The sequence below is a fragment of the Notamacropus eugenii genome, chromosome 4 (assembly GCF_028372415.1).
Source record: "Notamacropus eugenii isolate mMacEug1 chromosome 4, mMacEug1.pri_v2, whole genome shotgun sequence".
Lineage (NCBI taxonomy): Eukaryota > Metazoa > Chordata > Mammalia > Diprotodontia > Macropodidae > Notamacropus > Notamacropus eugenii.
Window position 1 is genome coordinate 468402410 of NC_092875.1, and position 16888 is coordinate 468419297.

The 16888-nt window shown below is 38.4% G+C and overlaps 1 protein-coding gene across 1 annotated transcript in view; it reads right to left on the minus strand.

The window, feature by feature from the left end:
* Nucleotides 1-16888, minus strand: part of ANKRD31 (ankyrin repeat domain 31) — a 190901-nt gene that overhangs the window by 136893 nt on the left and 37120 nt on the right. The window contains exon 11 of the mRNA XM_072606361.1: nt 4675-4819. Within this exon, the coding sequence (XP_072462462.1) occupies nt 4675-4819 (145 nt within the window). The remainder of the gene's footprint in view (nt 1-4674; nt 4820-16888) is intronic.

The following is a 16888-nucleotide window of genomic DNA, read 5'->3' on the forward strand; positions in this document are numbered from 1 at the left end:
CATGTTAAGCAGAGACAGACACCAAGAGTAAAAGTAAAAGACTGGAACTGAATATATTATGCTTCAGCTGAAGTAAAAAAAAAGCAAGGGTAGCAATCCTGATCTAAAACAAAGAAAAATCAAAAATAGATCTAACTAAAAGAGACAAAGAAGGAAACTACATCTTGCTAAAAGGTACCATAGACAATGAAGTAATGTCAACGCTAAACATACATGCACCAAGTGGTAGAGTATCCAGATTCTTATAGAAGTTAAATGAATTATAGGAAGAAATAGGCAGCAAAAACGATACTAATGGGGGACCTCAACCTCCCACTCTCTGAACTAAATAAATCTAACCACAAAATAAATAGGAAAGAAGTTAAGGAGGTAAATAGAATTTTAGAAAAGTTAAATGATAGTCCTCCAGAGAAAACTGAAGCAGATAGAAAGGAATATACCTTTTTCTCAGTGGCATATGGCACCTACACAAAAACAGATCATGTCTTAGGGCATAAAATCCTCACAATCAGATGCAGAAAAGCAGAAATATTAAATGTACCATTTTCAGATCATGATGCAATAAAAATTAAATGTAATAAAGGATCATGGAAAGATAGATTAACAATTTATTGGAAACTAATCCTGAAGAAGAGTATGTCAAACAACAAATCATAAAAACAATAAATAATTTCATCAAAGAGAATGACAATAATGAGAAAATATACCCAAAATTATGGGATGAAGCCAAAGCAGTACTTTGGGGAAATTTTATATCTTTAAAGGCTTACATCAATAAAATAGAAAAAGAGAAGATCAATGAATTAGGCATACAACTAAAAAAGTTAGAGAAAGAACAAATTAAAAACCCCCAATTAAAAACCAAATTAGAAATCCTAAAAATCAAAAGAGATAATAAAATTGAAAGTAAGAAAATTAGTAAACTAATAAATAAAACTAAGAGCTGATTTTATGAAAAATAAAATGAACTAAACAGATAAACATTTGATTAATTTGATTTAAAAAAACAAAAGAAAAAAGAAAACCAAATTACCAGTATCAAAAATGAAAGAGGTAAATTCGCCACCAATGAAGAGAAAGTAAAGCAATAATCAGGAGCTATTTTGCCCAACTGTATACCAATAAATTTGAAAATCTAAGTGAAATGGACACATATTTAGAAAAATATAAATTGCCCAGATTAACAGAAAATGAAATAAAATATTTAAATAATCTTATTTTAGAAAAAGAAACTGAATAACCCTTCAATGAATTCCCTAAATAAAAATCTCCAGGGTCAGATGGATTTACAAGTGGATTCTACCAAACATTTAAAGGACAATTAATTCCAATACTATATGGAAAAAGAGCTAAAGAAGGATTTCTACTAAATTCCTTTTGTGACACTAGTATGGTGCTGATACCTAAATCAGGAAGGGCCAAAACAGAGCAAGAAAATTATAGACAAATTTCACTAATGAATATTGATGCAAACATTTTAAATAAAATACTAGCAAAGAGATTACAGCAATTTACTATAAGGATAATAACACTATGACTAGGTGGATTTATACCAGGAATACAGGGTTAATTCAATATTAAAAAAACTATTAGCATCAATGACCATATCAACAAAAAACAAGCCAAATTATATGATTACCTCAATAGATGCGGAAAAAGTATTTGACAAATACAGCACCCATTTCTATTAAAAAACACTAGGGAGTTTAGGAATGAATGGAGCTTTCCTTAAAACGATAAATAGTATGTATCTAAAACCACCAAGAAGCATTATCTATTATATATCATTATAATGGGGATAAGCTAGAAGCCTTCCCAATAAGACCAGAGGTGAAGCAAGTTGTGTAACACCGCTATTATTCAATATTGTACTTTCTGGTACAATTTCTACATTAGCTTTGGAAAGAAGAGAAGAAAAAGAAATTGAAGGAATTAGACTGGGCAATGAGAAAAAAACGACCACTCTCAGGAGACGATATGATGGTATACTTAGAGAATCCACTAAAGCACTACTTGAAATAATTAACAACTTTGGCAAAGTTGCAGGTTATAAAATAAACCACATAAATCACCAGCATTTCTATCTGTTACCCAGAGATTGCAGAAGCAAGAGTTAGAAAGAGGAATTCTACTTAAGATAATTCTGTTTAAACAAATATTTAAAGTAAAATAAACAATATGAAATATTTGGGAGTCTACTTGCCAAGACAAACCCAGAAACTATAGGAACACAATCATAAAACACGTGTCACACAAACAAACTAAGATCGAAACAACTGGAACAATGCCAATTGCTCATGGGCAGGCTGAGGTCATATAATAAATATGACAATTCTCTCTAAATTAAGTTACTTATTCAGTACCATACCAATCAAACTACCAAAAAGATGAGGTTGATGCTGAACATTAATTAGTCTGAGGGCCTGCTTAACATTCGACTCAGACAATAACACAAGAAAGCTCCCAGAGTGAGCACACTGTCAGTTTCATAATTGTATCTCTCCTGGTTAAATTAAACATTTCTTACCTTAAGGGAACTGTTTCCTTGTGTTTTGGTTAGCATTGTATGAAACTGGCCCACAGATTATGGCTCCTATGGAAATATGTTTTGCAAGATTTCACATGTATAATTAATAACATATTGCTTGCCTTCTCAATGGGTGATAGAGGAGCAGGAAGAAGGGAGAGAATTTGGAACTTAAAATTTTAAAAAAAGTGTTAAAAATAAATAATAAAATTTACAAATAAATATAAAAATTATATTTGGGAATAAAAATATTGTTCCCTCCAAAGTACATATGCTTGTGAAGAAGAAAGCAGGTATAACAACCAAGTATAGCAATTACGGTGTGTTAATGGGTAGTATGGTGACACAGAATAACTGGAATGCATATGGAATTAGTATCATTATGTGTCTCCTGACACTAAAATGAACTTAATGTTCCCAATATGACCCAATCTAAATATGGTTCCATCTCTTTTTATAATACCCTGAGGAGTCAGCCCAATCTTCAGGTGCAAAAGCAAAGGCTCTTGGGAGAGTTGGCCATCCTACTCTTCAGTGGCTCATTCCCTAACAGTTAACTAAGTGAAATGCCACAGAAGACAGAGAGTTCCCTCTCCCCAGAAGTCTCCAAGCAGGAATTAGACAGTCATATGCAGAAGATGTTGTAAAGAGGATTCATATTTAGACACTGATGTACTAGACAACTTCGGAGATCCTTTCCAGTTCTGAGATATACAGTGTGTACATGTACAAAACAAACACACAGAGATTTCTTTCCAGATTTTTGTGAGGAAAAACACAAATTTTATATAAACGCACGCAATAATATCAGCTGTTATTTCTGCTAGACATGAAGGAACTGAGTGCAAATGCCCCGCTCCTTCTGAATTTCCTTATTTGTAAAGTATAAGGGAGTGTGACCAGATGACCCCAAAGGTCACATCAAGCTCTAAGAATAGCTGTTCTTTTTCTCACTATTAAATCTCTCATCAGAAGTTTGTGTGTGTTTATTTCCTAAAAGAACCTAGGAATACTAGCACAGAATTGCCATACGCATCCCTGGCGTGCTTCTGAGCTGGGCTGTTACATTCTCAAGCAGTCCCAAAGAAGAAAGAAAAAAAAAGGTATACCCTTGTTGAGGTGAACTCAGTTTTTTTTCTTCTTCTGGCAGACACACAATCTAGGCATAAGATTGCTGAAGTGGATATCAGAATGAATAATTCCTTCTGGCTTGGATCTGCTCTTAGTCCTCTACTCAACAAACTCCATTGGTTTCCTATAAACTCCAGTATTAAATACAAAATCCTCTATTTGGCTTTAAAGTCTTCCAACTGACATCCCATCTTCTGTAAGAGATTCTCCTCAATGGTTCTCCTTCCCTGAGATTCGCTCTCAAATGAGGGAATTACATTACATATGTCTTATACGTATATAATTATTTACGTGCTGTCCTCTCCATTCGAATGTGAGCCCCTTAAGTACAGAAACCATGTTTTTATCTTTTTAAAAAAATCCCATACTTTAACAAATTAGCAAATATTTGTATTCAAGTGCATTCTATAAAGAATTTCACTTCTGAAGCTGAAAGAATTTACTGTATCACAGAAAAACACTCTCTTTGATCTGAGTCTGACACATGGGTGAAAAAAATCTAAGAGAAACGTATGGATTAGGATAAAGAATACGCTCGTGCATTTAAAACATTTATGTCCTATCTTCTTATATTACAACTGTGAGTACTGCTGCAACTACTCTTCGTAGTTGCAGTCTGACACTGGAATGGATGGGAAGGATAAAGAAAATAGAAATAATTCCTAGGGAATTAAAAAAATTAATTCATAGAAATGTTCATTAAAGGGAATATAACTAATTATATAGTTCATATCACGTCGTTTTACTTTACATGTCATAACCTGAAAAGGAACTAAACCTGGCCAACTTTTCACCAGGGCTCTAAACACAGCAGGGGAAGGTGTCACCTACAACAAGCTTTCTGTCCTCTGACTTTGCTCACCTATAGTCTTATGCAGGAGAAAACAAGTGTACATAATACATGGATTATTAAAAACAACAGCAAATCACTGCTATTTTTTAAACTTTGTAAGATGAAATGAAAATAAAATTTCTATAACTCTGTATGTCTACGATGACACGCAGTTTATGCTTACCAGCTGCAGGACTTCTTCTGGGTTTATGCACATAGTATTCAAGCAGCTGTTTCATTTGAGGGTCATCAGCTTCATCCAAAGCACATTTTCCATAGTCATTTCTAAGTAATGGATCAGCTCCATTTTGAAGAAGTAATTCTGCCACCTAGAGGATATTTGTTTCCATGAGTTTTTTAAAAAATATACACAGTGTATAAACATAGATTTTGCATATGGATCAGTTAACATTCAAACTACAGCTAGGAAGCACATTATGTCAACAATATTGATAGAGTTTGGATTTAACTGTAACACGTAGGTACTGTTAAATAAAAAACATGTAAACCTCTGGTTCCAATTTTTTTTTAAACAACTCAAACTCCTTTTCTCCCTCAAAACCTGGAAGCATTTATATATATATGAAGAGAGAGAGAGAGAGAGAGAGAGAGAGAGAGTGTGTGAGTGTGTGAGTGTGAGTGTGTGAGTGTGTGTGTGTGTGTGTGTGTGTGTGTGTGTATGTGTGTGTGTGTGTGTACGCTGCCCGAGGCTGTTAGGCCTGTGCTCCCAGCTTGTACTCTGCCAGCACACAGGTGCTACCCTCTTCTGTGAGGACCACACACCCTTACCTGTGGCTGTTCCTTAGAAATGACCTTCAAAATAAGGCCAGTGCCTAAGCACTGAAGGACCACATGGGTCTCAGATACTGGTGGGGACAGAGTTTAAAGAAGTACTGAGCACAAAAAAATTGTATTGCCTAGCACAGAGTGAGGGGAAGGCTCTGAACTACTGAAAATAACATTCACCTACACACCATGAAAGTAACAAAGAAGAAATATCTCCTTGAAGAAGTGATAATAATCTGAACCGCTATCTGTCATCTATGATATCAGCTAGTTCTCTCAGTTTTGCTTCATTTACGTATCTGATCAACACCACAGAAGCTCACAGTTAAAAGGGACCTTATAGTCATCTGAAGCAGGACTTCTTAAACTTTTTCCACTTGTGCTTCCCTTTAGTGTTTCTTAAACTGTGGGTTCTGACCCATGAGAAACTGATCTAAACCAACCCATACTAGAACAAGACTTTGTTCTTTTTCTTTTTTCCCCCAAGGCAATCAGGGTTAAGTGACCTGCCCATAGTTACGCAGTTAGTAAGTATCAAGTGTCTGAGGTCAGACTTGAAATCAGGACCTCCTGACTTTGGGACTGGTGCTACCCAGAGGTATTTTCCAATGTCCCAACAAGGGGCCATTGAGTTTTTCCCACTTGTTCTCTCTTAAGACAGCTCCCTCTGCTTCTTTAACCAAGTCACTCCCATATGCACAAACCATAGAAATGATATTTGCATGGTAGGATCAATCAATAAGTATTTATTAAACACCTACTACTTGCCAGGCACCATGATAGATACTGGAAGACCAAAGACATGAAATAATATCTACTCTCACTAGCTTTACATTCTATTGAGAGACATCATGGATATGTGTGTGTGAACATATATGTGTAGGGAAAAAAAAGATATGGACCTAATGAAAATGGCAGCACAGTTGTATACATGTTAGATGGTTAAGAAACACACAAACACTACAATCAATAATTCTTGACCATGGCTGCTACTCAGTTAGCACCCAAGGTTTCACAGGCAGGTTCAGCAGGTTGCAACTCCAGTCAGAGACTATGGGGGAAAGAAGTGGAGATGACACAGACCAACCTTTCTGTTTCCAACTTATACTATACCAATAGGTATACAAAAAAATGGCACTCTGCCTTAACAAAGACCTGAGGTTTGCTTGTGGAAGTGAGCATTGGAGGACCGTAGCTTGTAACTTATTGTGAAGTGGCACAGTTTTCTTATACAGGAGCAAACTCAAAATTTTAGTTATGCTCAAAATGTTCTCTAATATAGCAACTGAGCTGAAACAAACTAGCATTTTTGAATTAAGTGCTATAGCAAAATTAACTGTATGTACATATACAATGAACATACACACAAAAGAAATACAAAAATATTAAGATAGTAAAATAAAAGGTAATGAAAGGAATTTAGGGAAGATCAGAAAAGACTGCAGAAGATAGTTGCATCTTGCAGGAAGTAAGGGATTCTGTGAGGCAAGGAGCAAGGCAGGAGGGACAAGAACAGTGCAGAGGCAAGGAGGTAGAAGGAGCGCCATGTGAAGAGGATGAAACAGACTGCTTTGGCTGAACCATAGAATGTAAGAAAAAGTAGCAATGTGTAATGAAGATTGAGAGATACCTAGATCCAAATTTTAAAGGGCTTTAAAAATAAAAAAAAAAGAATTTATATTTGATCCTTGAACTAAAAGAGAGCCACTGGTATTTACTGGAAAGCAAAGTGACAGGTCACACCTTCATTTCAGAAAAATCACTTCAGCAGGCTTATAGAAGGATGTACTGGAAGGGGGAGGGACCTGAGTCAGGAAGACCAATTAGCAAGTTTTTTTCAATAGTCCAAATGAGAGGTGAAGAGAGCCTGAATCAAGGGGGTGGCTGCGTGAGGAGGGATGGAAGGACAGATGAGAGAGACATTGCAAAGGCAGAAATGGTGAGAGCTATTAAATAACTGGACATGTGGGATAAGAGATAGTGGAGAGTAGCATATAATTCTGAGGTTATTAACCTCAGAGACAGGACATACAGAAAAACTCTCAGCAGAAATAAAAGATTTTTTGTAAAGGAATGGGTTTAGAGCAAAGATAATAAATTCTGTTTTTATAAATAAGTTTTATATGTTATCTATGATATCCATTTTGAAATGTCTCACTGGCAGTTGGCGATGTAGGACTAGAGGTCAGGACAGAGACTGGGGATGATCTATAGATCTGTAAGGCATCTATATAGAAAAGATAATTAGACCCAGAGTCATTGATGAAATCACTAAGAGAAAGAGAATTTAGAAAAAAAGGAGAGGACCCAGGACAGAGTCATGTTAGCATAATACTATAAACAGACCCTGGATTTAATAACCTAATTATTACACATATAAATCTTCTTAACTCCTTCCCAGCTCACAGATCCCAGGCCAGGTCCCCTGAAAGACAGCTACCACTAATTCATGGAACTCTTAAAACTATTGCTCACAAACCCACATCAATATGTTTACCTTTCAATAATCTGCTAATCAGCCAGAGGACACAAGTCACTTACGGTGACATTTACTGTATTAGCAGAGTAAGATTAACAACAGAACATCTCACCCTCACCCTTGAGACACATTCCCCTGCAAACACACACCATCAACTGAGGAGAGAGAGATCAGGTCAAGTAGGTGATTCAGTGGATAGAGCATTGGGTCTGAAATCAGACAGACCTGACTTTGAATGTGGCCTCAGACACTCAGTAGCTGTACTGACCCTGGGCAATCGCTTCACTCTGTCTGCCTTGGTTTCCTCAACTATAAGTGAGATAATGATGGCACCTACCTCCTAAGGGTACTGTGAAGATCAAATGAGATAAATAAATGAGATCTGTCAAGTACCTAGCACAATACCTGGCACACAGTCAGTGCTTAATAAATGACAGAACCCACAGTCGGCAAATGTATACATGGGCAACTCATACCTCTGATGTTTCAGGACCTTGATAGCTTCTCCACAAGGATATTTATCCCTGACCTGCTCCTTGAGAGGTAAAAATGTCTCCACTGCTCTTCCAGTCTGTTATAGTCTCTGCCACCTTCAGCTTCTACCTATGGCAAAATCCCTGGCTGGGGCAATGCCAGTGCCCTATCCCTGGGCTAGTTTCTTTCAGAAAGAACCAGAAGCCTTACCCTGTAGTTATAGGAAAAGAAATAAAGCCTCCTCAGTCCTGTTCCCTCAGTTTCTGGCTCTGATGAATTACCATTTCTTAAGAATCTGGGTGCAGAATCTCCACCCAGGTCTCTCTTTAAAACTCCTCTCTACTACACAGAAGGCTGGGATTCAGGAAGACAAGGTCTTAAATCCTCTTCCTAGAGTACAACCTGAGATGTTTTTCTGTGGAGAGATGCCCTCCCCCGTGCTATATGCTCTGCAAAAGAGCTGACTCCCTTCTCTACTGACTCAACCACAGCTGGTCTTCACATTTTCAAATTCTCAATCCCATTTGCTCTTATCAGTGAATGGGCAGAGACAGGCAGGGGCAAGCCCGTTGTTTCTGCCAATCCTTATTTTTTTTCTCTTTCATCTAAAAGTGGGCTATTGGCTTAGCGCTACCAGACCTCAAATTGTACTATAAAGCAGCAACTATCAAAACCACTTGGTATTGGCTAAGAAACAGAGAGGTAGACAAGTGGAATAGACTTGGCACTCAAGACACAGTAGGCAGTGAATATAGCAACCTCCTGTTTGATAAACCCAAGGACAGCAGCTTCTGGGATAAGAACCCACTGTTGAACAAAAATTGCTGGGAAAACTGGATAACAGTGTGGCGGAAATTAGGCATAGACCCATGCCTGACACTATACACAAGAATAAAGTCCAAATGGGTACATGATTTAGGTATAAAGATTGATACCATGGACAAATTGGAGGAGCAAGGAATAAATATTTATCAGATTTATGGAGAAGGGAAAAATTTTTGACTAAAGAAGAGATAGAAATCAATATGAAATGCAAGATGGATAATTTTGATTACATTAAACTGAGAAGTTTTTGCACAACCAAACCCAATGCAACCAAAATTCAGAGGGATGAAGTAAATTGGGAAAGAATTTTTACAGCTAAGCTCGGGGATAAAGGCCTCATTTCTAGAATACATAGAGAACTGACCCAAATGTATAACTATACAAGTCATTCCCCAATTGATAAATGGTCAAAGGATATGAATAGGCAGTTTTCGAAAGAAGAAATTAAAGATATCCATAATCACATGAAAAAATGCTCTCATCACTATTGATCAGAGAGATGCAAATCAAAACAACTCTGAGGTACCACATCACACCTATAAGATTGGCAAACATGACAGAACAGGAAAATGATAAATGCTGGAGAGGATGTGGGAGAGTTGGAACACTAATTCATTGTTGGTGGAGCTGTGAGCTGATTCAACCATTCTGGAGAGCAGTTTGGAACTATGCCCAAAGGGCTACAAAAATGTGCATACCCTTTGACCCAGTAATATCACTACTAGGACTGTATCCCCAAGAGATCATAAAAATGGGAAAGGGTCCCACATGTACAAAAATATTTATAGCAGCTCTCTTTGTGGTGGTCAAAAACTGGAAGTCAAGGGGATGCCCATCAATTGGGGAATGGCTGAATAAATTATGGTATATGAATGTAATGGAGTACTATTGTACCATAAGAAATGATGAAGACTTCAGAGAGGCCTGGAAGGACTTATATGATCTGATGCTGAACGAAAGGAGCAGAACCAGGAGAACTTTGTGCACAGCAACAACCGCAGTGTGCGAGAGTTTTTTCTGGCAGACTTGGAATTTCATAATAACGCAAGAACTTACTAAAAAAAAAATATCCCAATGGTGGTTTTCTAAGGCAAAATGCCTGCCACACTCAGAGAAAGAAATACGGAAGTCATTCGCGGAATGTAGCAGATCATGTTTGTGTGTGTGAGTGTTTTTGTGTATCATGTTTTGATTTGTTATATGATTTCTTCCATTTATTTTAGTTCAACTACATAGCATGACTATAGTGAAAACGTACTCAATAGGAAAGTATATGTAGAACCTATACAGAATTGTATGCTGTTGTGGGGAGGGAGGGGGGTAGTAGGGGGTAGGTGTGGGAGGGATTAAAATCTTAATTTTATGGCAGTGATTGATTGTAAAACATTAAAAAAAATAATAAAGTTAAAAAAAATAAAGCTACCAAGTAAAAAAAAAATAAAAAATAAAAGTGGGCTATTCAAAATCTGGGGTACCATAATTTCATGAAATGAATTTAGGGATTCAACTGATCAGAAGAGTATTTTCTGATGTATTTAAAAATTAGAGTGTTTCCTGAACCCTCTCTCACACTCGTACCTTTACACACACATAAATATACACTTGCACATATGTGTGAGTGTGTGTGTGTTCGTCCTTCGTCGCCAAAGAAGACCATGCCATCAGAGAAATGATGACGTGACTTGCACTTGACTTTGTATTCAGTGAGGGAGGGCTGTGCAGGTCACCAGCCTCACTTCTCCTCCAGAGCCACCTGAATCCAGTGACCAGATATTCATCAGGATGACTGGAGATGACCCAGGATGAGGCAATGGACATTCTTATGAATCTTCAGAGCTCTTTTGTGAATGAAGTCTTTGCTTCATCTATAGGCTTTCTCCCCTGAACAACAGCCTGTTACAGAAACACCCTGGCTGGGTATAGTAATATAATTACTACATTCAAGGGTGGACAGTCCTAACGATGCTATCTAAGTATGAAGGTAAAAGAAGTAAAACACTGTGCCCATAAAGCAACATGATTAGGGAATCCAAGCACCAAATGAGAAGCTCTAAGGCCAACTAGTAATTTATTCAAAATTCCTCCATTTATTTCAAATCCTTCCAAGTTACAAAAACAACGTATAATTAAACAACTAAAATATACGAGAGGAAAAAAGGTCATGTACTATGATGGCTGCTATCTATCCCTGGGGTAGCTTTATCAGCTGACATCTAGGTGAATCCTATGAGTCTTGTGATTTAAAGAAAAATCTAGACTAGCATGACAGTCAACATTTATCAAAGACCACTGCTCTGCAAGTGAATTATCCACCAATTACCTCCAACTTTTTACAGATATGTATTTACCAAGGGGAATGCCACAAGATAATTCTCATGTCCCAGGAACATGTAAGACAAGACAACTCTAGGATAAAGATAGGACTGGACCTGTGATTTCACTGATATAATGAACTCCTGGGTGAGGAAACGCCGTCTACCAATGTAGGTTGACATCTTCTCTACAATTTACAGTCTTAAAGAGTTACCAAGAACACTGGGAGATAAAGTGCCTCACTTCATGCCACAGAGCCTAAATGTAGCTAGGGGAGTGGGTGAAAAGAGGAGACTTGAAACCACATTCTCCTAACAGTGAGGCCAGTTCAATGTCCACTATAACACAAGTGGACATATCTCATTTGGACTAATATATGAGCAAGCCAGGTCAGGGCAAGTGCATACACTCCTCGTGATTCCAGGGAATTACATCAGCCACAAATTTATGAGGACAAAGTTTCTTAGCAGATCAGGTCCCTGGTGGATGTGGGGTATGCATATAGTTAAATCTTTCAGAGCTATTATTCTGAAGAAAAAAGTTCAGTATACTGATTGGGGAGCTTGTGCTAACATATCCAAAAAGGGATAGTAAATTCTTTTCAGGTTTCATAGATGAAGCTGATCTGTTTCTCTCAAAAGAGGTAGAGCTGTTGTCACTCTGAGGAAGCAAATACTGTGGAGAGTGGAGCAGTTTATGTTAGGGGGGAGGCCCAATTTATTTCTGGTGCATGGGCCAGAACCCTTCAGCACCACAGACAGTAGTCTAGTGGCCCCTGCTAATAGGCAGTATTCCCTGGCGCTGAAATAGTTCAACACCATGAAGAGTTACCTTACTTGTTGAAACATAGAGGCAATCTTAATAAACTGAGGATTGAAGATTTAGAGCAGAAAGGAATCTTCAAGGTCATGTAGCCCAATTCTCTCAGTTTCATAGATGAGGAACCCAAGGGTCAAAGAGGTGAGGTGACTTGCCCAAGGTCACACAGACAGGAGAGAAGGGAAGGTAGCAGTAGAGCCTGGGTTTGGACCCAGATCATCTGACTTTAAATCCAGCACCATTTCCACTATACCACAACCTCCCAGTATATGGGAATAATTTATAAGAGTATATGGGAACACTTTATGAAATCTTAGCGGTTTTGTTGTTGTTCAGTCATTTTTCACTCATTTGACTCTTTGGGATCCCTTTGGGGGTTTTCTTGGCAATGACAATGGAGTGGTTTGCTGTTTCCTTCTCCAGCTCATTTTACAGATGAGGAAACTGAGAAAAACAGGGTTAAGTGACTTGCTTAGGGTCAACACAGCTACTAAGTGACTCAGGCTGGATTTGAACTCAGAAAGAGGAGTCTTCCTGATTCTAGACCCAGTACTCTAGCCACTCTGCCACCTAGTTGAACACATTTCAGTTGTTATTTCATATTCATACATACATAGTCATATAATACATATTACATGTATACATAATACATATCATACATCATACATATTCAGTTGTTCTACTAAAAAATGTTTCAGTAAGCAGCAATAAAAATTATCACAGGGATAGATCTAGAGGAAATTGATACTTCATCCTCTAAGTCAGTGTGCTCAACTTTCCTTCCTGGTAAAAATGCTAGAATACGTTGTTAGAAAGTTTTTTATAGTTTGAAAGGAAAGCCATTGTCACTGTGAAACAGCATGGGTTCAAGAACAAGTCAGGTCAGACTAAGCTCATTTGTTTTTTTGACAGAGTTGTTAAATCAAAGGAGCACCAAAGATGTTAGACACTTAGACTTGAGAAAAGCAGGTAATGAAAGCCCTATCCAAAATATCTTTGCAGGCAAGGCGTAGAGATGAGAGCCCATATATAATGTGAGTCTGCATTAATACTTTATCAAGATTATTGCACCTTCTCCTTTCAGGGCTGTTGAGAGGATTAAATGATATATTTCTAAAGCATTTAGCATAGCAACTGGCACTTGGTAGAGACTACATATAATATATACTATATATAATACTATGTATTAGCTACCACTGTTATTATCGAGCTAAAATCTTCACCCTTTCAAGAAGGACACCATCAAGCTGTAGTTCATAGGGGAATGGTCAGGATGATGAAGAAACCTTAAGTCATGGCACAGGAGGATCATTTTAAAGGAGTTAGAGCTGTCTGCCTGAAGAATGGAAGACACAAGGAAGACATGATGGCTTTCTTCAAATATTTGAAAGATGACTACAGTCAAGTGATGGGGTGCTTGGGCCCCAAGTCTAAAATCACATTTCTCTTTAAAATCACGTTCCTCCCTAGCCTCAAAACACTATCCCAGGCAGTTTTTCCCAAGCCCAAGGACAAAGCCTGCCCCAGTGACAACCACTGTCTCCCTTCCTGCTACAGTAGCCACCTGCACCTACAGAACTTATTAGTCTGAACCAGCTGCATACTGGCTGAACAGGCTGTGCACTGGGTCATAATGACATTTACTCCTCACTGACCAATCCCATGTATGCTACTCTTAGACATACGTGTACTCCCTTACATTCATCTTGTCTAACAAGACATCGACGAGAGCAGCCAGGGTATTTCTCAGTTACCCTGACCACCAACCCAGCTAGATTGACTTAGTGACATTTCAGGTCTAAAACCACACCTCCATGTAGCCTCCCCACCCTGTGGGCTATTTCCTCATGAATTGTGGATAAAATACCTGCACAGTAGATACCAAAAATGTATGCTCCTTTAATAACTAACCACTCCCTAATCCCACCCCAAAACACCTAGTTAGCATATTTGGCACATTTTCTATAAAATATCCTATATAAACATTACCTGTACTGCAAGTCACAGGTTCCCTAAGAACTCTTGCCTGCTGAAAAGCATAATAAATCTTTACCTTGACCTCAACAATGCTTGAGTCCATGAATTCTTTTCCAGATGGCCCACTCAGGAAGCTCCAATCTGGGAGTTTCCCCCACCCCTTCCAGCCCTCATCATAAGTACTGCCTAAAACAGCACTAATATGACAGCAATCAGAAACATTTGCAATGTGGAAACATTCTCAATGGTTGCCTTTTGAGGGAGGTAATTCCTGTTTTGTACCAAGAAGGCAAGACCTAAGTCATGAGAACAAGTTAAAATTTAGAAACAACAACAAAATCCCAGGTCAAGTTTGTACCAGAGTGCCTGCTGATCCAAGAACTGATATAAGGAAGAAGGCTGGTTGTTGAGTAGAAAATTAAGAGTCAAAGGAATCTGTACTAGATTTGGAAGTTAAAATGCAGACAGTGACCAGGAATTAATTTTTCACCCATTTTAATCCAATTTTATAAAGTTTTGGTCTTTTAATTTCAAGCGACCTATGTTTCTTACCTCCAGCTGTAAGTGATTTGACCATTAGGTCATCGATGGGATCCACAAAGCTCATCCTCATTCCATCATTCCTACTGTGCCATGGGCAACCATATTTTTGTTCAGTTGTTTTCAGTCATGTCTGACTCTTCATGATTCCATTTTGGTTTGGGGGTTTTTTGTTTGTTTATTTTGTTTTTTTGACAGAGATACTGGAGTGGCTTACCATTTCCTTCTCCAGCTCATTTTACAGTTTAGGAACTGAGGCAAACAGGATTTAGTGACTTACCCAGGATCATTCGACTAGTAAGTACCTGAGACTGGATTTAAACCCAAGAAAATGAGTCTTCCTGACTCCAGATCTACCACCAAGTTGCCCCAATTACCAACTGCTTATTAAGCATTTCAAACTAGATATCATGTAGATATCTCAAACTTAACATATCCAAAGAGAACTCATCATCTTTTCATCAAGACCTATCTCTCTTCTGAACTTCTCTATCTATGCTAAAACCATCAGCATACTTCTAGGTTCACAACCTTGGAATCATCCATGACTCCTCATTTTCTCTCAGCCCACATATCCACTCAATTGCCACATTTTATTAATTTTACCTCCACAACGTCTCTTTACTCACAAGGCCACCATTCTAGCTAGCTCTATCCTGTACTATTGTAAGAATCTCCTAATTGGTCCCACCATCAGAAAATCTCTCTCTTCTTCAATTGATCTTTCACATAATTGCCAAAGTGGTACACAGCTCTGAGGCTGTCATTCCTAGCTCAATGAGCCCCTATGGTGCCATATTGCCTTTAAGATCAAATGCAAACTCCTTTATTTGGCATTTAAAACCCTTGACAAGCTTGCTCCAGCATACCTTTCCAGCTTCCTTATATACATTACTCCTTTTTACAATGGCTCAGGAGGAGAAAACAAGGCTGGTGACCTGTACAGCCCTCCCTCACTCAAAACAAAGTCAAATGCAGGTCATGTCATCATTTCTCTGATGGCATGGTCTTCTTTGGCAACAAAGGATGAACGCAACCTGCAAGTAGACAGAGTTGCCTGAATGGGGACACAGCCAGCTGGGTAACTCAGCTCATCCTCTCCCTTCTATCCCCCCCGCTTCCTTCTCCTCTCCATAGGAAAGTAAATTTGGTTGGTCAGAGGATGCCCAGTTCACTTGGGGTTTACTGGCTAGATTTCTCTGTCTCTTCCTTCCTTCCTTCCTTCCTTCCTTTTTTTTCCTTCTGTCTTGTCTTTCCCCAAACCTTAAATTCCAGTGCACTCTGAAGCCCATAGATTGGACAACAATAGGTCCCTGCTCAAGCTCCACTTAACGGCTGTTTTGTGGACCCTCGTGGGCTTAAGAGTGATTATCAATAATAACTGTTGCTCTTTCCCTCCCAGTTTGATTTAATTATATTTTTTCTTTTGCTCATTAAAAGGGTCATTCCCTGATTACTTCTTAAAAAAGACCTATTCACTGGATGGGTGTCACCTCACTCTAACTGAATAGGCCTTAGCCAAAAAAAGCCAAGGGATCCCACTGCATCCTGGGCTTTCTCCAATCATCCTGATGAATATCTGGTCACTGCATTCAGATGACTCTGGAGGAGAAGTGAGGCTGGTGACCTGCACAGCCCTCCCTCACTCAAAACAAAGTCAAGTGCAAGTCATGTCATCATTCCTCTGATGTCACGGTCTTCGAAAACGAAGGATGAACACAACAACCACCCCTTTTCACACTATGTGCTGTTTTTCACTGGCCACTAACTCAGACCTAGAAAGCATTCTCTCCTCAGGGTGGGGTTTTCATGAATAAAGAGCATAAGAAATGAAGAGTATGAGAAAAGCCTGATTCTTCAGCAGAGAGCAGACTCCTAGCCAGGGCTGAACCTGCTCCAACTACACACAGAGCAGAGGAGCCCTGTGGTGGAGAAGGGAACAGCATTTCAGGCCCTGAAGAACCCCAGAAGGAGCTTTTCAATGTTCGATTTATCTGTTTGTTTAATGTTAACAAGAAAGCAATGAGCAAAATATTATTACACTTAACAAATATTAAGTCTTTGTACATGAAGAACTGAAATAGAATTTACATTTCAGAGGAAACGAAACTCAGGTTATACTGGAAATTTCATCACTAGAACGAGTATGAAGAGAGGGCTTCTCCTGTAAATATTTGGTCTGCAG